This window comes from Staurois parvus, unplaced genomic scaffold, assembly GCF_062004578.1.
Source record: "Staurois parvus isolate SC_StPar_1 unplaced genomic scaffold, SC_StPar_1.0 ptg000005l, whole genome shotgun sequence".
In the NCBI taxonomy this organism is placed as follows: Eukaryota; Metazoa; Chordata; class Amphibia; order Anura; family Ranidae; genus Staurois; species Staurois parvus.
The window spans coordinates 6,102,077-6,126,542 of record NW_028317801.1 but is presented as its reverse complement, the minus strand read 5'-3'; the positions used below and the strand labels follow the sequence as shown (position 1 = coordinate 6,126,542).

Here is a 24,466-nt window from a genome sequence, read left to right as displayed (position 1 = left end):
GAGTCCGACTCTGTATGGTTCCAGAAGCAAGATGGGAGGTCTGTCTCACAGCCAGAACCCAGCACTGTGTACTCTATGTAGTTGAAGCTACATACAGTTCATACAGAGCTGCCAATGCAGCAGTTGGTGAAGGAAATAGTTTGTTTGGAACAGCGTGGCACTTTTAAAGCATTATTAAAGCCTTAGCAGAAACTTTAAAAGGGATGATTTAACAAACTGTATGAGCACCTACTCGTCAAAAAGACGTGACACTACAAAATTGGACAAATATACATACATACTGAAATTCAACAAAAAATAAAAGCACATTTAAGAACTCTGGCAATACTTACGCTTTCTTAATGTCGTCTTGGGAGGCATTCCTTAGGACCCCCAGCACTTCATAATACTCCACCATGATGTAAAAAGAAAGTACAAACCTGCAAGGAGTAAAATTATTTTTTTTATAAATAAAAAAAAAAAATTCATAAAAAATGCAACTGAAGACTGTCATATATGAAACGCGTCATCTGCTGCAAACTGAACCAGGCCAGTGACTCATGTTACAGGCTATACTAAAGGTTTTCTTCTGCAGATGTCCATAAAAATTAAGGTAAATAGTTGAAGTTTAGCTTTTCAAATTGACAAGAAAGTAGATGTAAATCTAGATGTTGGTTATAAACCTCAACATAAAAAGCAAATATGTTCAGAAAAACAGTCTAACAGCAGCGCTGCGGTATTTAATTAGGTCATACTTTGACTTGGTGCATGTGATGAGTACAGATCTGGACAGATACAAATATACCAGGGACAAAGCCAACAAGCATTAACACAACTTCAGGCATCGGATCAAAGCCACAGATTACTAGTACTACTACTTTTATTGCTTCAAATATTTTTTAGAAAAAAGGTAACAAGAACAGCTCAGTGGGATTTCTGTTTGTTGCATGTTACAGAAACAAATAGTGATTTTCTAAACATTGTAGATTACATTTTACTCAATCGTGTGTACTGGGACCTGAATTGTATTGGAGGGTGGGGGGAGGGGTTAAGCAGCTCTAATCTATGAGAGCACACAATAACTTATGCCCTGTACACTCAATGTGAATATCGGACAAATGAATGATCGTCCATTTTCTTTTTGCATGTTAGTCTCATATTGAAAATGAAGTGGTTACTAAAGTTACAAAACCACTCATATGACAGAATACAACTTTAGAAGTGATGTAATGTGTTGTACTGTACTCATTTCTGAGCATGCCTGGTCTTAGTCTCTCGATATTTTTTGGATGAATATTGTACTGAAGAAAATGAAAATCATTTTATCTGTTGTCATACAAGAAAAATCTTTGTTCTTGACCCTTCAGATAGTCGCATGAAGTGTTGGGATTGGCTGTTGAAAGCTGTGTACAAATGATCAGATTATCGTAAGATCACGCCGAAAATGATTTTTATCATCAGATTTTCTGATCATGTGTACCAGGGATGGGAATGCTAACAGATGGAAATTCAGCTAAACATGCACACATGGTTGACAGTGTGGTTTAAAGTCCACTACCAGCCATGTGTTATTCAAAATGCAACTATTTACAGAGAAATTAGAACACACTCCTTGGGTAAAATGAAAGGAGCCAGATAATCACAACTTTTATACACAAATGTGGAACCCAATTTATATTGATGCTTTGGTGCACACTTAAGCTGGCCATAGATGGATCAAAATTCAGCCGGTTCAGCAGGGACAGGCTGAGTTTCGATCCATGATGGCCATATCTGATCGACTTCTGTCAAACAGGGGTATTGGAGAAGTCCTCCTGTCAAAACATAATGGGGATGGTGAAATCTGTTCTTTCAATAAGCCAACTGGCTGACAAAAAAAAAAAAAAAAAAAGTCACCTATGGCCAGCTGTATAACAGACACCTGGAATGACCACTAAGTGCCAATTTATACCACAGTGTTGCGAGAATGCACGCTTGTGTGCACTGCCATTCAATGTGAATGACACATCAGTGCACCTTTCCGATGCACCTGGACCGCACGCACACCACACTTCTGCACACTGCAGTACAATAGTAAAAAAAAAAAAAAAAAAAAAAAAAAAAAAAACACACCACTGCTCCAATTTTAGGTCACTTGGGATGTTAGCCTTTTCAAACAGGGAAAAAAAAAAATGCAAAAATTCATGCAATTAAAAAAAATAAGCCCTTCTAGTAATAAAAACGGTCTACAAAAAACAGAAAAAACTGTTTCAGCACTATGGATAGCTCCAGTCAGCGAGTTATTTTTTCAGGTCACTGCACAAGTCCTATTAGCCAGCTTTACATCATACACTATATTGACAAACGTATTGGGACGCCTGCCTTTACACGCACATTAATGGCAGTCTTAGCCCGTAGGGTTCAATATTGAGTTGGCCTACCCTTTGCAGCTATAACAGCTTCAACTCTTCTGGGAAGGCTGTCCACAAGGTTTAGAAGTGTGTCTATGGGAATGTTTGACCATTCTTCCAGAAGCGCATTTGTGAGGTCAGGCACTGATGTCGGACGAGAAGGCCTGGCTCACAGTCACCCCTAATCCATCCCAAAGGTGTTCTATCGGGTTGAAGTCAGGACTCTGCAGCTCAGTCAGTCAAGGTCCTCAACCCCAAACACTCATCCATGTCTTAATGGACCTTGCTTTGTGCACAGTATTTTAGAACAGGAGGGGCCATCCCCAAACTGTTCTCACAAAGTTGGGTGCATGAAATTGTTCAAAATGTCTTGGTATGCTGACATCTTAAGATCTCCCTTCACTGGAACTAAGGAGCCAAGCCCAACCCCTAAAAAACAAACCCACATCATAATCCCCCCTCCACCAAAAACTTTACACTTGGCACAATGAAGTCAGACAAGTACCGTTCTCCTGGCAACCACCAAAACCCAGACATGTCCATTGGATTGCCAGACAGAGAAGTGTGATTTGTCACTCCAGAGAACACGTCTCCACTGCTCTAGTGTCCAGTGGCGGCGTGCTTTACACCACTGCATCTGACGCTTTGCATTGCACTTGGTGGTGTAAGGCCTGGATGCAGCTGCTCGGCCATGGAAACCCATTCCACAAAGCTCTCTACACACTGTTGTGCTAATCTGAAGGCCACACTAAGTTTGGAGGTCTTTAGCTAATGACTCTGCAGACAGTTGGCAACTTCTGTGCACCTCAGCATGCGCGGACCCCACTTTGTCATTTTATGCGGCCTACCACTTCGTGGCTGAGTTGCTGTTACCCAGTTTCTTTTCACTTTGTTATAATACCACTAAAGAGCTGACCGTGGAATATTTAGTAGCAAGAAAATTTCACAAATTGTACAGGTGGCAACCTATCACGGTACCACGCTTGAATTCACTGAGCTCCTGAGAGAGACCCATTCTTTCATAAATGTTTGTAGAGGCAGTCTGCATGCCTAGGTGCTTGATTTTGCCGTGACAAGGCTCTGTAGCTTACGCATGTATTTGCAAATGTGTGCTAACTAAACCCGTTTTTAACGCATACTGTTTAGACAGGTTAATTTGGTTTGTTTGCAAGCTGGCTGGCAAATTCAGCTGGGAATTTTTCTGTTTTGATGTTTGACATGCGTGCCCTTCCATGTGCTCCTTGCTGTGAAGGCCAGTTATAGACTGAGGCAGTGGCCATTTTTATACACATGATTTTAAACACCTGTGGCCATGGAGGTGATTGGAACACCTGAATCCAATGATTTGGAGGGGTGTCCCAATACTTTTGGCAATATAGTATATATGTAAATACAGCAAATGTGTTGTGACTGTTCCACTGGAAAACATGCTCATTACACCCCAAGGTTTTCTGTTTAGGATAACTTCAAATGTTTGGCATCACTGCTGAGGTGGTCTTCTGTGAATGCTGCTTGACTGTCTCCAGTGCTTACCATTTGATTCAGTATTCTGTGAATCACTGACCAGAACAGGTATGAAGACAAGGTCATGCGACTCATTTCGGACTCCAAAACATTGACGGTCCGATCGGGTTCTCCTGTCAGTTTTTCAGGCGGACCCAATCAGACCATCCACAGACCTCTATGGACCGGCGGGTGTCAGCAGATAAATGTCTGCTGGCACACGCCAGCATCCAATTTGATCCTGTATTCCAAAAACAAACAGATGGGGATCCGTTCCCCATCTGCCTGGTGGATCGGATTGCAGTCAGATGGAAACGGACAGGCATTGAATTTCCATCCGACTGCCCCAAAGACAGCGGGCAGTGTGTCCACTCTGCAACAGCAGAGATAGACCTGCCATCCGCCTGCTCAGTGGGGATCAGCCGAGAGATCCCCGTTGAGCAGGCGGATCCACTGACAGGTCACCGTGTCTGAAAAGGGCCGAAGACAGTCTACATAATATCCAAGCAATTAAAATTTTGTGCAGTTCAGCAATGGTAGTTACCTTATTTTGCTCATGAAAGGTTTCCTTTATATTAAAAAAAAAAAAAAGTAAGTATGGCCAAAACGTTTTTGGTTATACTTCTCCTGGGTCAAAAAGGAGTGCACTTGTGGCCAAAGACCACACACACAGTCTTGCCTTTATACTTTTACTTCCTGTTCCACAGCCAAAACAGAAGCAAGAGGAAATCCAACAAAAGTAAATCCCTGGTTGTCACTCAAGTCACCAAAACTAGTGTCTCCATTGGAAGATTTCCCCAGTTGACAATTCAAAATGTGACTTATGGTCGCTCTCGGCGTTAATATACAAGACAAAAAGAGGGTGAATTTGCCTTTAGCTCTAATTTACAGTGTTTGCAAATAAAGTAGAATTCTAGATATTTTTTTCTTACTTTAAATTGTTACATTTCTTACCCTTTTGTCTTGTTACAGTTTCCTTAAGGAATGCTAACCCTTCCCCACTCTACTAGAGAGGAAAAAAAAAAAAAAAAAAATTTTCATTGCTGTCTACATCCTAATGTAATATATATCCAACTATCAATAGTAATCAGGGCAGCAAATGAAAGGAAATTCCCCAGGGCAGCAATTGAAGGGCATGTGAACCTAGTCTTTAAAGAAGGAATGTCAATGCATGTCAACTCCTGCATTAAATGCGCATCAGGATGAGCTAAATACGATGGGCATGTTGTGAAACCAGCTTAAGATTCTATGTATCAAAATTGAGCTGGTTCAGCAGCGCCCAGATGAATTTGCGTAGGCTTGTTGCACACAAGTCTGTCTATTGCTATAGATCGATTTGAATCAGAATACAATAGCTCAGCAGGAGGGATTCCCCCATCCACATTGAGTCTGTGGATGGGGGAATCAATTCATTTTCCTTTGTGCAACCATCAGGTTGAATGAAAGAAAAGGACTAGTTTATGGCCGGCTTAAGAGAAAGATCTAAACTGGACACGCAACTCCAGCACTCTGGTCAAAAGCCACCTTCAAAAGGAAAATGCTTTATCAACTAACCAGATAACCAAGCCAGGAAAGCTCTGAAGAATGATTTAACCTTGGTGTTTAATGTCAGATTAGGCCAAGTCCACTATGACACAAGCATTTTCACTAGTCTGCAACAAACGAAAAAGGAGAAATAAAAAGTGACTGATGTGAAGGTAAGTAAGGGTCCAAGAGCGAATTATATTGCTGTGCATCAAGTGCACTTTCTAAGCGATATGTGGAAAGTTGAAGGTCATGTTATGAAAATTCCAACAGTTCCAACACACCCACACAGCTATTTTTGTAGTCCATGGTGCTTCAGATACTCAAAGCTGCAGCTCGTGTTTAGACAGATTTCTAAAAGCCAGACTCAAGTTTCAGAAGACAGAAAAAGCAGAATTTAAATGCAAGCATATTATAAAATATTGCAACCTGAATGATCTAACAACCACATTTAATCGCAATTAAATTGAATACAGTATTTAAAAAAATGAAAAAGTATTTTGGTATAATACCATTGGCAGAACTTCCCCACCCCAGGGCATTAAATTTACTAACAGCATTTGGTTTTGACAAGTGCCTGCTCCCACTTCCGGTCAGATCATCACAGTGACGTCTGGCCCCTCATCCTATCCCCCAAAGGCCCTCCCCCCCAGACCCATCTGAGAAACATCACAGGTCCCAGAAGACTGCAGAACCATTCACAAAGAGTGTGGCCTGCACGTGGAGGAAACCGCCTGCGAAGACGAAAGGCTTCACTGCCAGTTTCCCTTACCCAAGATGCCGGCCCCTGCACCTGAAGCAGATTTGGGAATCAGCTCGGGTGAGAACATCGCTGGATCTCTGGACAGGTAAGTGTCTTTATATTAGCTGGAGCTCCTCTTTAAAGCAGTAGTAAACTGACCGACTGGCCGAGCCGTGATAACGTCACTTCCACGCATCCACGCGGCAGTCCTGGGCCACGGCACAGTACTCTGAAGGAATGGCACAGGTATGCCGTTCCTTCAGAGCACATGTGCTGGCTGCCAAAAAGCGCTAACATCTTCTAAATGGTGCACGTTTTAGGAGATATTCATTTTACTTACAGGTAGGCTTTATTATAAGCTTACTGTAGGTAAAAGTATACAAAGAGTTTACTACCACTTTAAACACTGTTTTCAGTACTATAAAAGCACATGTGTGTGATGAAGCCAAATCGGATGCTATAAAAAAAAAAAAAAAAAAAAAAAAACACAACATAAAATCAATGTTAACTACTTTCTCATCAGTGATGGGGAGCCAGCCAAGATAGATGTAGGGTGCCTCAAGAAAACACAACTCCACAGGGATTGATTTTAATAAATAGTTGGAATATCATAAAAGCAGTAAAGGCAAAAACACATTGTGCTAGGTTCAACAGGTACAGTAAACAAAAAACAGCATGGCACAAGGAGGCAATAGAAAAAAGTAAAAATTAAACCACCAGATGATGCTCAGAGACACAAACAAAAACTTCCCATAGCGTGATACTGTAATTTTATTGTAAAATATAGATACAAACAATGCCCACTCACATTTCTGCAATGGATTTAAAACCTGTAGCAAGTCCTCATGTTGTCCTAGTACTGCGGGTGTACCTGGAGTCCCAATATGGCGCGTACGTCGGAAGTGACGTCACCGCGTACCGGAAGTATTCATATTGGGACTCCAGGTACACCCGCAGTACTAGGACAACATGAGGACTTGCTACATGTTTTAAATCCATTGCAGAAATGTGAGTGGGCATTGTTTGTATCTATATTTTACAATAAAATTACAGTATCACGCTATGGGAAGTTTTTGTTTGTGTCTCTGAGCATCATCTGGTGGTATACTACCACCATTAACAGCGGCTGGAGGTGGTTTTGGAATACAGCATTTGAGGTGGAATCTACTGTGGACCGGAGACCGGTTGACATCTGAGGGTTATACCCTATATGTTACAAAGGCGTATTGGCCCTTGCGGTCAGTGCGGGGAGGTGAGGAGGCACTCAGACCATTATAGGATTGTGGCACCAGTGGCACTCTCACGTTTTATAAAGAATCACAGTTTTGTTTGAAGTGGACTGTATTTATTCACTTTATCACTTGCTGCAGTGTGTTATCCCTTTGCATGATTATATGTACAAACCATCATAGATATATGGTCACGTTTTTTCCCCATAGGGGACTGGCAGGGGGTTCATCCTTGCATGCATGTTTATTTGTGTTATATATATATAATTTTATGTATCAGTTTAGGCTTATGTTCATTTATATAAATGGCATCTGTTTAGCGCTGCACCATTTTTTTAATTTTCACTTATACACTTTTGGTTTAAAGAGGGTGCTGGCTGCTTAGTTTTTTATTCATCTGAAGCGCAGGAGGTTTTAATTATATTTTAATAGAAAAAAGTAGTTATAAGCATGAACATAAGGTCTCCTAAAAGCTATAGCCAGCTTTTATTTTTTCCTGACGCCATGGTTGAAATGAGTACGAAAATTACATTAGCCACTCCACCTAATGTCATCAGAGTGTGCCAAGAAATTTGTTTTTTTTTTTTTGACTGCACACACATTAGGGCAGTCTTTAGAAAAAAGATACAAGCAAGGCAAGCTGTTCATTCATACTTGTGTACAGAATTGCCATGAATACCACTAAACTTCTACTAGAACAAAAAAATACAAAAATACAAAAAGGGTGAAATATGCTGCGTTTTAGGGTGTGCAGATACAGCAAAGCGCATCCTCAGGTTTGGTGTGGGATAGCAACCACAGCCAGTGAGCCAAAAGGAGAGAACAGGGCCGAGCCATTGTTTTGTGTGTCTTATGGATGCATAGAGCGAGGCTAAGGATCGAGCACACACCAGTGCCCTCAGAGCAAGTGGATTGCTATTGGGGGCATTGATCAAGGGGTAGGAGCCAGGAGCGCCAGCGGGGGACCAGAGAAGAAGAGGATCCTTCTGTGTCCTGCTACCACCACAGCTCGCCAGAGCCCTCTCAATTCAGCGATGTGCACGGGAGCCTTGGCTGTACCGGGTCTTGCTCTCCTCACTGGCTGAACCTGCTGTGGGAGCCCATTGACTGTCAATCACAGCCAGTGATGAGAGCAGTGGGACGGGGATGAGCCGTGACTCTGTGTGTCTTATGGATGCATAGAGCAGCGACTCGGGGACAAGCATGCAGCGGTGCCCCCAGGGTGAGCATCTTTCCCTGCTTGAGGGGGGAGGAGCCAGGAGCACCAGTGGGGATCCGAAAAGAAGAGCATCTGGGCTGCTCTGTGCAAAACCACTGCACAGTAAGTATAGATGTTTGTTAAAAAAAAAAAAACAAGCAAGCTTCAGCGTCACTTTAAGCAAGCTATAACATTTACTATCGTTTTGTTCTCATTCATGCTTGAAATGTTCTTGTTTAGTTCACAGTAATAAGGTGCTGCAAGCATACAGTCAGGTCCATAAATATTGGGACATCGACACAATTCTAACATTTTTGAATCTATACACCACCACAATGGATTTGAAATGAAACTAACAAGATGTGCTTTAACTGCAGACTGTCAGCTTTAATTTGAGGGTATTTACATCCAAATCAGGTGAACGGTGTAGGAATTACAACAGTTTGCATATGTGCCTCCCACTTGTTAAGGGACCAAAAGTAATGGGACAATTGGCTTCTCAGCTGTTTAATGGCCAGGTGTGTGTTATTCCCTCATTATCCCAATTACAATGAGCAGATAAAAGGTCCAGAGTTCATTTCAAGTGTGCTATTTGCATTTGGAATCTGTTGCTGTCAACTCTCAAGATGAGATCCAAAGAGCTGTCACTATCAGTGAAGCAAGCCATCATTAGGCTGAAAAAACAAAACAAACCCATCAGAGAGATAGCAAAAACATTAGGCGTGGCCAAAACAACTGTTTGGAACATTCTTAAAAAGAAGGAACGCACCAGTGAGCTCAGCAACACCAAAAGACCCGGAAGACCATGGAAAACAACTGTGGTGGATGACCAAAGAATTCTTTCCCTGGTGAAGAAAACACCCTTCACAACAGTTGGCCAGATCAAGAACACTCTCCAGGAGGTAGGTGTATGTGTGTCAAAGTCAACAATCAAGAGAAGACTTCACCAGAGTGAATACAGAGGGTTCACCACAAGATGTAAACCATTGGTGAGCCTCATAAACAGGAAGGCCAGATTAGAGTTTGCCAAACGACATCTAAAAAAAGCCTTCACAGTTCTGGAACAACATCCTATGGACAGATGAGACCGAGATCAACTTGTACCAGAGTGATGGGAAGAGAAGAGTATGGAGAAGGAAAGGAACTGCTCATGATCCCAAGCATACCACCTCATCAATGAAGCATGGTGGTGGTAGTGTCATGGCGTGGGCATGTATGGCTGCCAATGGAACTGGTTCTCTTGTATTTATTGATGATGTGACTGCTGACAAAAGCAACAGGATGAATTCTGAAGTGTTTTGGGCAATATTATCTGCTCATATTCAGCCAAATGCTTCAGAACTCATTGGACGCCGCTTCACAGTGCAGATGGACAATGACAGAAGCAGACTGCAAAAGCAACCAAAGAGTTTAAGGGAAAGATGTGGAATGTTATGCAATGGCCAAGTCATTCACCTGACCTGAATCCGATTGAGCATGCATTTCACTTGCTGAAGACAAAACTGAAGGGAAAATGCCCCAAGAACAAGCAGGAACTGAAGACAGTTGCAGTAGAGGCCTGGCAGAGCATCACCAGGGATGAAACCCAGCGTCTGGTGATGTCTATGTGTTCCAGACTTTAGACTGTAATTGACTGCAAAGGATTTGCAACCAAGTATTAAAAAGTGAAAGTTTGATTTATGATTATTATTCTGTCCCATTACTTTTGGTCCCTTAACAAGTGGGAGGCACATATGCAAACTGTTGTAATTCCTACACCGTTCACCTGATTTGGATGTTAATACCCTCAAATTAAAGCGGACAGTCTGCAGTTAAAGCACATCTTGTTTGTTTCATTTCAAATCCATTGTGGTGGTATATAGAGCCAAAAATGTTAGAATTGTGTTGATGTCCCAATATTTATGGACCTGACTGTACATGACGTCATGTATGCTTGCAGCACCTCATGTGAAAATTCCACTGTCAGCTGCAGACGACAAACATCTAAGAATGGCAACAAACTTGTGTTTAACAAAAGCTCAACTGAAGTCTTATCTTCCATCTTGCACAACCGTAGATGCTTTACTTCTGTATTGAATTTACTTACTCGGATTTCACGGCTCACCAAGTTACTCACAGTATGCATTAGAAACAGCAGCAATATAGATAGAGCACGCCTCATTTACTGGCTGTAGGATACCCAGCATCATCCAACCCATTCCGCCTCAGCGCAAGGAGGTTCTGGTGATGTACCCCCTGGGTGTTGTTTCCCAGGGGTGTCAGAAAAGACTATGGGATGTACCACACCATGATGTTTTCACTAGCACTAGGTTACATCACTTCATATTTTACTTGTCTCTTGGTCAGGCCTTTTGGCCAGCCAGGGCAATTTTTATACCAGCAAAATGCCCACCATGTATCACACATAGCACCTTTTTTGTTGGCGTTTATCACCATTTATTCATGAGCACTTGTACTGCATGAGTGTTGAGGTTTTCCACACAGAGATGGAGGGTGCAGGTCATCAGGGACCTGCCCTGATGTTGAGGAGGTTCACTGGCTTTTGGGTCTTATGCCTTTGCCCATGCAGGAGGGTCTCATCAGGACAGCCCCTTACCAAGTAATTGGTGGACCAGCTTTGGCTGGTCCCCAAGGAGTGGGATCAACCTGGCTGCAGCCAAGGTAGACAATGGAGTACTTTGCCTCTGTCAGAAGACTTGCACCCCCTTGGAGGTTCAGGCTTAGAGGCCCTTCCTCTTCGAAGGTTTGGCTATTCTATACCCTCTGTGCACTTTTGTGTGCTGTGATTTCAGTTAATTTTTTTGATGCATCATGCATGGGAGTTACCTAGAGTGGTCTGCATGCAAATACAAACTCTCTAGAAACACCCTCTGCTCCAGGCTGTACATATTTAAAACGTTTACGCTGAAATCCAGACTAAATTACTAGAAAAACACACTATATTGCCAAAAGTATTGGGACACCCCTCCAAATCATTGGATTCAGGTGTTCCAATTACCTTCATGGCCACAGATATATAAAATCAAGCGCCTAGGCATGCAGACTGTTTCTACAAACATTTGTGAAAGAATGGGTTACTCTCAGGAGCTCAGTGAATTCAAGCGTGGTACCGTGATAGGTTGCCACGTGTGGAATAAGTCCATACATGAAATTTCCTTGCTACTAAATATTCCACGGTCAACTGTTAGCGGTATTATAGCAAAGTGGAAGCAACTGGGAATGGCAGCAACTCAGCCATGCAATGGTAGGCAACAAAAAATGACGGGGGAGGGGGGCTTAGTGCATGCCGAAGCGCGCAGAAGTTGCTAACTGTCTGCAGAGTCAATAGCTATCCGACATCAGTGCCTGACCTCACAAAAAGCACTTCTGATAGAATTGTCAAACATTCCCATAGACGCACTCCTAAACCTTGTGGACAGCCTTCCCTGAAAAGTTGAAACTGTTATAGCTGCAAAGGATGGGGCAACTCAATATTGAACCCTACGGACTAAGACTGGATGCCATTAAAGTTCATGTGCGTGTAAAAGCAGGCGTCCCAATGCTTTTGGCAATAGTGAGTATCTATGTAGAGCAAATTAAAGGAACTTTTTTTTTTAAATCAGGGTATAGCATCAAGTCAATGAAACTCCTGGGAAATTGATCTGCTCAGTCAAGTAACAGAGGGGGTTGTTAATCAGTTTCAGCTGCTTTGGTGTTGATGAAATTAACAACAGGTGCAATAGATGGGCAACAATGAGACCCCCCCCCCCCATACAGGAAAGATTGTACAGGTGGAGGCCACTGACATTTTTTTCCCTACTCATCTTTTCTGACTGTTTTGCACTAGTTTTGCATTTGGCTAGGGTCAGTGTCACTACTGGTAGTATGATGAGATACCTGCACCCAATACGTGCCATTGCCAGAAGGTTTGCTGTTTCTCCCAGCAGTCTCAAGAGCATGAAGGAGATTCCAGGAGACAGGCAGTTACTCTAGGAGAGCTGGACAGGGCCATAGAAGGTCCTTAATTCATCAGCAGGATCAGTATCTGCTCCTTTGTGCAAGGAGGAACAGGATGAGCACTGCCAGGGCCCTACAAAATTACCTCAATCAGGCCACTGGTGTGAATGTCTCTGACCAAACAAATCAGAAAACAGACTTCATGAAGGTGACCTGAGGGCCCAACATCCTCTAGTGGGCCCTGTGCTCATTGCCTGACACAATAAAGCTCAACTGGCATTTGAACACTAGAATTGGCAAGTCCGCCACTGGCGCCCTGCGCTTTTCAAAGATGAGAGCAGGTTCACCCTGAGCACGTGACAACTTGAGAAGCCACGGAGAACGTTCTGCTGCCTTCAACATCATTCAGCATGACCATTTTGGTCGTGGATCAGTGATGGTCTGGGGAGGCATATCCATGGGAGGGACGCACAGACCTCTACAGGCTAAACAATGGCACCCTGACTTCCATTAGGTAGCAGAATGAAATCCTTGGACCCATTGTCAGACCCTACGCTGCTGCAGTGGGTCCTGGGCTCCTCCTAGTGCGCGACAATGCCCGGCCTCAAGTGGCAGGAGTGTGGAAGCAGTTCCTGGAGGGTAAAAGAATTGATACCATTGGCCAATGGCCCCCAATGCTCGCCTGACCCAAATCCAATAGAACACCTCTGGGATATCATGCTTCGGTCCATCCGACGATACCAGGTTGCATCTCAGACTGTCCAGGAGCTCAGTGATGCCCTGGTCCAGATCTGGGAGAAAATACCCCAGGACACCATCTGTTGTCTCATTAGGAGCTTGCCCCATTGTTGTCAGGCATGCATACAATCACGTGGGGGCCATACAAACTACTGAGTACCATTCTGGGTTGCTTCACTGAAATTTCAGCAAAATGAACTAGCCTGCTGCATAATGTTTTCACGTTTATTTTAAGGGCATCTTTGAATTCAGTCCTCTGTAGGTTGATAATTTTCACTTCCATCAAAAGCATCTTTATGTTCCTAGCACATTACCCAGTCCATATCAGTATAGGATGATATTTTTCCCCACTGAGATCTGATGCATTTACAATGTGTTTCTTTAATTTTTTTTTTTTTTTTTTTAGCAGTGCGAGAAAATAGACACACAAAAATTGCCAAAAGTATTAAAGACATCTGCCTTTATACGCACATGAACTTTAATGGCATCCCAGTCTTCGCGCACAAGGTTCAGTATATCAAGTTGGCCCACCCTTTCCAGCTGTAACAACTTCAACTCTTCTGGGAAGGCTGTCCACTGGGTTTCAGAGTACATCTATAGGAATGTTTGACCATTCTTTCAGAGTCACATTTGGGGGGTCAGGCACCAATTCATCCCAAAGATGTTCTATTGAGTTGAGGTCAGGACTCTGCACGCTAGTCAAGTTCCTCCACCACAAACTCGCTCATCCATGTCTTTAGGGACCTTGCTTTATGCACTGGTGCACAGTCATGTTGGAACAGGAAGGGGCCATCCCCAAACTGTTTCCACAAACTTGGGACGGGGGTGTGGAAATTTTTTATTCCAAAAAAAAAAAAAAAACGCACAATGTTCAAAGTATGAAACGTTTATCTCCTCCTTCAGCACTGCACCTGGGGACTAGCAGGGAGGGGAGAGACCTTGAAGTGTAATGGGCACCGATTAGGTGCTCGTCAGGAAAAGGGGAATGTCAGGCTTATCCTTTATCCCTTTCCCTGCCAGAGTCATTTTTGCACACTTAAAATAATTTTAGGCTTGAAGATTACAAAAAAAACCCAAACATTTTCTGAAATCAGAGACCCTAGAGAATAAAATAGTTGTAGTTCCAATTTTCTATGTAGCATATTACCACAAAATTTCAGTAAAAAAAAAAAAAAAAAAACCAAAAACAAAAAAAAAAAAAAAAAAAAAGCAATAAATTACCCTCTTTTTGTAAGATATAAAAGATGAGGTTGCACCAAATATATAGATATTCAACTTGTTAAACCTTAAAATTTGTGCATGCTGGTGAAATGGCGACAAACTTAAGTACCCTATATTTTCTCTGGGTCGACACTTTTAAAGATCCTTACAGGTCATCAGTTTAGCGTTCTGGAGGAGCTCTGGTGCTAGAATTAGTGCTCTCATTCTGGCGTGCGTGGCAATGCAACGTGTATCGCAATCGACGTTTTCATGCGTAGGCGCCCCAGCGTGTGCTTTTACATTTGTACGTGCGTGTATGTGGGGGTGGGTGGCCTCGATTTTTTATGGGTGGGGGATGGCATTTGCGTGAGTTTAACTAATTTTTTACAATTAAATAAAAAAACAAAAAAAAAAAACTTTTCTTACAACACAAAGGGGACAAAGTCCCCTATGTGATTATTTTTTGGTGACAAGTTCTCTTTGAGGCATTCAGGGTCTAAAAGACCCTGCAAGTCTCCCCTGTGCTCCACTGAAAGTAATGTGGTGCGTGTCGCACCGCATTACATTCTTTCCCGGCTTCCATGGCCAGGAATCTCAACAGGGACCCGGAGGTGACATCATAACATCACTTCCGGGTCAGGACAAGAAGGGGAGGGGAGTGGGCATGTCCTCTAGCCCACGACGGTGAGTCGGTCCCGAGCCTGCAGATAGGCAAGCGGAGGCCAGGAGGCCTCACGGGGGGGGGGGGGGGGCGGAAGAGGCTTGAACTGTGTGGAAGCAGTCGGCGGCAGCGCTGGCGCCAGAATGCTTCCACCTGACAGGTGAGCCTGCTGCTTGCCCGTAGCAAAGCTAAAAAGGGTAGGAAAAGGAAAAAAACAAACAAAAAGAAAAAAAAAACTGCCGGGAGTCGGGAGATATGAATCGAACATCCTGTGGGAGCACGAAATTGTCCAAAATGTCTTGGTATGTTGACCCCTTAAGATTTCCCTTCACTGGAACTAAGGGGCCAAGCCCAACCTCTGAAAAAGTAACCGCACACCATAATCCCCATCTACCAAACTTTACACTTGGCACAATGCAGTCAGACAAGTACTGTTCTCCGGGCAACCGCCAAACCCAGACACGTTCATCGGATTACCAGACAGAAGTGTGATTTGTCACTCCAGAGAACACGTCTCCACTGCTCTAGAGTATAGTTGGCGGCGTGCTTTACACCACTGCATCGGATACTTTGCATTGCACTTGGTGATGTAAGGCTTGGATGCAGCTGCTCAGCCATGGAAACCCATTCCATGAAGCTCTCTACACACTGTTGTGCTAATCTGAAGGCCACACAAAGTTTGGAGGTCTTTAGCTATTGACTCTGCAGACAGTTGGCGACTTCTGCGCACTGTGCACTTTAGCATGCGCTGACCCCGCTCTGTCAGTTTACGTGGCCTACCACTTCATGCGCTCAGTTGCTGTTCCCAGTTGCTTCTGTGTTGATCATGGAATATTTAGTAGCAAGGAAATTTGACGGATGGACTTATTGCACAGGTGGCAACCTATCATGGTATCAGGCTTGAATTCACTGAGCTTCTGAGAGCGGCCCATTCTTTCACAAATGTTTGTAAAAATAGTCTGCATGCCTAGGAGCTTGATTTTGTACACCTATGGCCACCTATTAGCACTGTTGTGTTAATCTGAAGGCCACACGAAGTTTGGAGGTCCTTAGCTATTGACTCTGCAAACAGTCAGTGACTTCTGTGCGCTTTAGCATGCACTCATCCGACTGTCATTTTACGTGGCCTACAGCTTCCTGGCTGAGTTGCTGTTGATCCCAGTTGCTTCCACTTTGTTATAATACAACAGTTGACCGTGGAATATTTAGTAGCAAGGAAAATTCAAAGATGGACCTATTGCACAGGTGGCAGCCTGCATGCTTAACTTTATACACTTGTGGCCATGAAGGTGATTGGAACCCGAATCCAATGATTTTGAGGGGTGTTCCAATACTTTTGGCAGTATCGTCTCTCTGACACACACACACACACACACACACAGTGTGTATGTATTCAATATATACATATACACTTTTTTTTATATATATAAAAAAATTAAAAGGCATTCAGGAGGTGGCAGGATCATCTCCTGAACACAATTTGAAAATTGATGCACTGCTGATCGTTTTTTGGAAAATACGGGAATCATTTTAAAAAACATGTAAATCACAGGTGCCAAGGAAGATCATTTTAACATGTCTGAATTAGGAGCTGAATATCCAGTAAGGCAGTTTACTATGCTCTCAGTGCAAATATCACGATTTCCAAATATAGGCATATTTCACTGGTGAGAAATTTAGTTAAGAGGGAATGCTCAAATACAAGAAGTGTTTGCGCATGAAAATTTTGTAAGTAAAACAGCAATAGTCTTGGCTCTTTTTCTGGATTTATTTAAATTGTAACCCACTCAGGGCTCTATTTATAAAGCAGCGGTATTGCCTGTGCAGAAGTCATGTGACAAGCCAATGATCCAATCATTGTCCCCTTTGCAAAACAGGGAGAACTCCGTGATAAAAGGAAGAAGTCATCACAGAATGTACAGTTGTGTTCAAAAAAGGAGTAAAGCTCAAAATCCTTATAATAGCTTTTCCATAACAAAACATGAAGAAAAAGGTTTCCAATTTGTTATTACTTTAGAGAAAGTGAAGTAAAGGAATATTAGGTTCTTAAAACAAAAAAAACAAACCAAAAAAAAAAAAAAAAAAAAAAAAAAAAGTAGTAGTGTCGCCATGCACAGCCATCCAGAGCCAGCCCGTGCTGACAGGGAGGAGATCTGTTAGTAAACAACAGTCCTCCTCCCCGTTGGAGATGCTCGGTAATCACCGGCTGGGACCCGGTGATTGACACCTACAAATGGCTCAGCAGGTAGGGTGCAAGCCTCCTACCCAGAAATGCAAAATCACGTATATACGTGATTTTGCGCAACCCTGCCACCCTGTAGCAGTATATCTGCTATATGGCAGCAGGAAAGCGGTTAAAGTACGCTGTTCTTGTGAACAATGTCTTGAACGATCCATTTACTCAGATTTTCAGAGAGAAGCGCATTATACCCAGCATGTACAACATTTGCTGCGTTAGTCCTTAACTACTGGATGGTAGCAGTGCAGGGGCGGGTGGCCGTTTGTAAACGGCCTCCCTTCCCCCTGCTTGTGCGTGCTCCCTGGGAGCGCGCAGCACCAAGATCCAGTGCCAACTGTGTCCTTCAACCACAGTGGAACACCGATCATCGTACGGGACCTCTGTGCAAGGTCCCGATCATGTGATCACTGATTGGCCAATCAGTGATCACATGCAGAGTAGGAAGCAAGATGTCACTTCTGACATCATTGCTTACTATGTGTGAAATCTGTGAATGATCACAGAGATCACATGGTACAAGGCTATTCACAACAACCTTGTGCCATATGACAAGCTGTGACCAAATCACAGCTCACACAGTATTTCTCAATGGCTGCAAGAATGCAGAGAGAGAGAGAGAGAAGGAGAAATGATTGATTTTACAGCCTTTATGGGTGTAAAAGCAATCAGTGTAAAAATATCACCCCACAAGTAGTACAGTGGTTGTAAACCTCAGACATGAAATCTAAACAGAGCATATCCTTCTATAGTGTGTACTCATTGTTCTGATGTCAGGATGAGTCACTTCTGCCAAGTTTTCCTGACACCAAGAGAAACAAAAATGGTGACAGGGATGAGCACAACCTATGATTGACAGCCTCAGCTCTGTTCCTGTAAGCTGTGTGGAGGGGTGTGTGTCTCTTCCCTCCAATCAGCTCTCAGAGCTCTCCTCACTGAGCTCTGCAGTTGGTAGTTTCAGCTCTCCACCCTCCTATGAAAGCTCAGGCAAATAAATTTGCAACCACTTTAAGTGTCTAGTGCACCGGTACGTACAGTGCCTTGAAAGTATTCATACCCCTTGAAATTTTACACTGTCATGTTACAACCAAAAAAGTAAATGTATTTTATTGGGATTTTTTGTGATAGACCAACAAAAGAAAGGCGCGTAATTGTGAAAAATGGAAGTTAATGATAAAATGGCTTTCAAATTTTTTTTTTTTACAAAAAAAATTAAAAAATCTGAAAAGTGTGGTGTGCATTTGTATTCAGCCCCTGAGTCAATACTTTGTAGAACCACCCTTCGCTGCAAATACAGCTGCAAGTCTTTTTGAGGATGTCTTCACCAGCATTGCACATCTAGTGAGTGAAATTTGTGCCCATTCTTCTTTGAAAAATAGCTCAAGCTCTGTCAGATTGGATGGAGCGCGTCTGGGAACAGCAAGTCTTGCCACAGAGTCTCAATTTTATTTAGGTCTGGACTTTGACTGGGCCATTCTAACACAAGAATATGCTTTGATCTATTCCATTGTAGCTCTGGCTGTATGTTTCGGGTTATTGTCCTGTTGGAAGTTGACCCTCCCTCCACCCCAGTCTCAAGTCTTTTGCAGACTAACAGATTTTCTTCTAAGATTGTCCTGTATTTGGCTCCATCCATCTTCCCATCAACTCTGACCAGCTTCCCTGTCCCTGCTGAAGAAAGGCATCCCCACAACATGATGCTGCCACCACCATGTTTCACAGTAGGGATGGTGTGTTCAGGGTGATGTGCATTGTTAGTTTTACACCACACAGTTTTGCTTTTAGGCAAAAAAGTAACATTTTAGTTTGATCTGAGGAAACCTTCTTCCACATATTTGCCATGTCCCCCACATGAGATATATATATACACATATATACACACACACACACACACATACATACACACCCAGCTTTAAACTTCTCCACAACTTTATCCCTGACCTGTCTTGGTGTGTTCCTAGTCTTCATGTGTTTTGTTCAGCAATGTTCTGTAACAAACCTGAGGGCTTCACAGAACAGCTCTATTTATACTGAGATTAAACTACACACAGGAGGACCATTTACTAATTAGGTGACTTCTGAAGGCAATTTGTTCCACTAGATTTTAGTTAGGGGTATCAGAGTAAAGACGGCTGAATACAAATGCACACCACACTTTCCAGATATTTGTAAAAAATTTAGAAAACCATTTACCATTTTCCTTCCACTTCACAATTATGCGCCACTTTGTGTTGGTCCATCACATACAATACTAATAAAATACATTTACGTTTTTGGATGTACCATGACAAAAATTTGGAAAATTTCAAGGGGTATCTTTTTTTTAGATCTTTCTAATCGTCCCTGTTCACAGGAATGTATTCATATGTTTTTGATCCCATACACTTCAATGGAACGCTGGTAAATGGGTGATTTTGTGCAGATTTTAAACACACCTTAAGAACTCTCCTCCCCTTGCCCATCTTTCTTTCATTTTAACCTGGTGATCTAGCCAATAAAGCTGGCCATATATGGATCGAATTCTTGCCGAACCAGCCAAATACCGATCCATCTATGGCCTTATAATGTGAACCCTTACAAAAAAGGTGAGATTTCACATATACCTTTAACATCATCACTGCGTCATTCAGCAGAGCTGCAGGACTAACCATGGTGTGCTCTCATGCCTAGCGTGGTCACGTTTTGATAGGAAAGTAGGAGGCACTGGCAGGCACACCAGGGATTTCACTCAAATGAAGCAATACAAAGAGAACATGGTACTTTTTAAAACACAAGTACATTGCACACCAAGCACATATCAGGAATATGAAATGCTGGGTTTACATATTCTTCAACTAGATATTGGACAGAGAACTGACATCGCAGCAATTACTGACATCACTGTACTTATACCAGGGTTCCTCCAGAGGTTCCTTGAGAAATTAGCAATTTTTGCCTCTCAAGCAAGTTCCCACTGACACCATTGATCTTTTTAGCAGTCTGTAAGGGGGTCATTCTTCCCAATGACCACAAGGAGCATTCTTACGACTATCACACTAAAGTATCATGAATTGTAGATAAAGTTATTTTAGCAGGGGTTCCCTGAGAACGGAAAGTTATGTCAAGGGTTCCTCCGCATTGAAAAGGTTGAGAACCACACTGCACTAGATGTGTGGGTTATGATTTCTAAAATTATGCAGGGACTTTTTCCCTGAATTTCAGGAAGCACAGAAGACCATTCAAATGATAGTGTGAACCTAGCCTAAAAGACTTCCAAAAAACTGTTCAAAGATTTGCAAAAGCTCTGAAAATGCTTGCTGCATATACAGCTTGTATATGTGCTGACGCCCATATGTGTGAAGGTCGAAGTATCATAATGACTCCTAATTTAGTGCAGTGCAAATATTACAACACAAATATGCAATTACCTGAGATTAAGGTCTTAAAAATAACCAAAATCCAGGCTGAAGAGCAAAGATATAAAAGACAAGGTGCACTGAAAAGGGCAAAAAGACTGCTACAACCATAACATACGATTTAGTTCTTTATAGATCCAAATGCTATCATAAAGGAAAAAAGAAAAAAAAAAAAAAAATTTACACATACACACACATATATATATATATAGTGTAAGGCATACTGATTGGGAAGAATTGCTACAGCCAAATAATTCTGTATTGATTCCAAATTTACGGTGCATTAAATGCACAAGCCTGCCCAGTTTTTCATTCGTTCCTCCAGTGTTTTGTGTCAACTCCTATGTAGACAGATTTTGAGCAGCTAAGTGTGAGATAGCAGTGTAAGGAAATAACAGATCCTGTCACATAATCCACACAAAACAACAATCACTGCAGCCTTTAACCAGAGAGGAGCGATTAAGGGTCAAACCTAGATATACAGAGATGCCTTCAGTGTGAAACTATTATTACAAAAGTAGGAGTGCATGAATGGCAGACAAAGCCATCAGCAGGCAAGAACTCATACAAATGAATCAATAAAAGCCTCCTAAAAAAGACATGCAGGATGATATGGTTATAGTTCTGTTAAATGTAATGTAGTAATTGTAAATATTTAAATACACATCAATAAGCCCCCATTCACAAATTAGCTTTTTTTTGTTAGTTTCCCTATGCAGAACCCCATTCTTTCTGTCTCTGATAGGGAAGTACAGATATCCTTTTTTTAAATAGAGTATGAAAACAGATACTGTCAAGTACAGCTTACCGATATTTTGCGGTGCAATTTGCGTTAACACAATGTATGAACGCAAATTGCACTGGAAAGAATAGCAAGCGATTTGAACAGGAATGTGATTCCTGTTCAAATCGCATGCGGTTTACCCACTGCTCCTGTGTGAACCCATCCTTGTCATAGCCCGACTTCTCACAGGAGCGGTGCAGGGAGGTTTCCCGCAGCGGATAGTGAGAGAAGGGTGTGTGGGAATGTATACCTCGGTGGCAGATGCTCCATATTCTCAGCTGTAGATGAGAGAAAGCCACGTGGATTTGAAATCACATGATTGGTCAGCACCATCAGAAGCTGTCTAGCATGTACGGTCATTCCCTGCAAAGAGAGGAGAGAAAGCTGCTTGACAGGTCTGGGGATTTCAAATCCCCCCAGATTTCTCTCCTCTCCTTGCAGGGATGACAGCACGGACTAGACAGCTTCTGACTGGTTAGCACTGCTCATGATAACCTCCTATTCTTTACAACCAAAAAAGTTGCCATCTTAGCTTCTGGTTGATCTGTAGTTGCCACGGTGCTGCACATAATTAATGACACTGTTGGTAGGGCGTTTATGGGGTGATGTGCAGTGCCATTGACCTCCAAACATGGTGTATATTATGGCGACCAAATAGTTCCAATTTTGGTCTCATCTGACCAGACTATATTCTCCTTTAATTTAGTTTTGTCAAAATGTTGTGCAGAAAACTGAGCGTCAACATGCTCTCTCTTCAGCAATGGAGTCTTACATGGTGAGCGTGCATACAGTCCATGGTGGTTGAATGCCTTACTTATGGTTTTGAAACACCCGCACTTGCTAATTCAAGGTCTTTCTGAAGCTCCCCACAAGTGGTCCTTGGCTCTTGGACAACTTTTCTGACAATTATTTTCACTCCACTTTTTTCAGAAATCTTGCAAGGAGCACATGGTCGTGGCCGGTTTATGGTGAAATTATGTTCTTTCCACGTCCGGAGTATGGCCCCAACAGTGCTCACTTGAACATCCAGAAGTTTAGATATCCTTCTGTAACCAATGCAATCAGTATGTTTTGCAACAATAAGGTTGCGTAGGTCTTGAGAGAGCCATTTGATTTTACCCATGAGAGGCTTCTTGTGACACCTTTTTATAGGCCATCAGTTGAGAACAAGCTGATATTAATTTTGCACTGACAAGGGGCAGGATTGCTTTCTAATTATTGATAGATTTCATCTTGTGTCTTTTTGCACTTCTCTTTCAGGTGTTCAATACTTTTCCCTAATTTTATTACACAACTTAAATTTCTGAACTTATTTGTTTTGGTTTCTTTGTATGTATGGATTGTTACCAAAGTGTGAGAAAAATTGTGAGGGGTTCAATACTTACAGCGGGGAAAATATTTGACCCCCTACAGATTTTGTAAGCTTGCCCACTTACAAAGAATGAAGACATGTAGTTCTGGGCGCCGGGCAGGTAGTTTATTTTATCCTTCAGCCCTGCTGCGGGTAAGCAGCAGGGTTCACCTGTCAGGTGGAAGCATTCACTGCTGCTGATTGCTTCCACACAGTGCCAGCCTTCCGCTACACCTTGCTCCCCCCCTGTCTCCGCTTGCCCATCTGCAGGCCTAAGATCGGTTCACCGCCTTTGGCTAGAGGAGAGGGAGGAGACAGACATATCCGCTCCCCTTTTTGTCAGTTCAAAAATTTCCCGGCCATCGAGGCCAAGAAAGAATGTAATGCAGTGCAATGTGCACTGCATTACATTCAGGAGAGACCCTGGATGTCTCGGAGAACCCGTCACCAAAAATCATCACATAGGGAACTTTTTCCCCTATGTGATTTAAGAAGAAGAAAAAAAAAAAAAAAAAAAAAAAAAAAAAAAAAAAAAAGGGAAGGGGAGGAGGAGTTTAATTGTAAAACATCAAAGCACATAACATTCTTCTCCCCTCCCCCCCCAAAGAAAAAAAAATTGCGCCCCACCCCCCGCTCACATATACAAACGTAAAAGCACACACTGGGGCACCTATGCACGAAAACGTCGAATGAGATACACGTTACATATCACCGAGCATGCCAGAAAGAGCAATAATTACAGCATGAGACCTCCTCCGTAACACTAAAAACGGATGACCTATTTCAGGTGCTATACAAGTACCTGAAATAAATATTTGTTCCCCAAGCAAAAACATGACAGTACTTTGTGGAGAAACCCTTGTTGGCAAGCATAGGAGGTAAGACATTTCTTGTAGTTGGTTACCAGGTTTGCATCTAAGGAGGGATTTTGGTCCACTCCTTACAGATGTTCTCCAAATCCTTAAGATTTCTTGGGTGTCGCTTGGCAACTTGAAGTTTCAGCTCCCTCCATAAAAATGTTCTATAGGATTAAGGTCTGGAGACTGGCTAGGCCACTCCATGACCTTAACCTCCCTAGCGGTATGATTATGTCAGTATTTCTCTGTGCTCAAAAGCGGTACATGGTTTTCAATGGAAAGATTTTTTATTTTTTGTAGGCCTGTAATTCTTAGGAATAACTCAATGAAATCTGTTTAAACAAGAGAGTCTATTAAACTTCCTAGGTGCAATAATGTTTAATACATTAAATCATAATTATAATATTATAAATTAAATAATGTAATCAAATCAAACACACGGAACTCTGTCCAAACAATATTATATAGACACTGCATTTTGTTCTAGAAAACATTGCATGTGTGCTATATCTTGAAACACGGGACTGCACAAAGTCCGACATTGCAATCAGGACAGTGGAACCTCGTCTCTTTGCAAATTTTTTTCTACTCATCTCGCCGAGAGCAACATACCACGCACATCCGTGTAGGTGCTGCCTTTTATTGGGTTGGTGGGATGTGGTCCATAAAGTGACGTCCAGTCAGGTGTTCTGGGTTGACAGCTCCAACAGCACGTCGTCTGGATCTACCTATACATTGATGGG

The 24,466-nt window shown here is 42.5% G+C and overlaps 1 protein-coding gene across 1 annotated transcript in view; it reads right to left on the bottom strand.

The window, feature by feature from the left end:
- Positions 1-24,466, bottom strand: part of DNAJB6 (DnaJ heat shock protein family (Hsp40) member B6) — a 116,915-nt gene that overhangs the window by 79,219 nt on the left and 13,230 nt on the right. The window contains exon 2 of the mRNA XM_089693937.1: positions 333-419. Within this exon, the coding sequence (XP_089550063.1) occupies positions 333-397 (65 nt within the window). The 5' untranslated portion in view covers positions 398-419. The remainder of the gene's footprint in view (positions 1-332; positions 420-24,466) is intronic.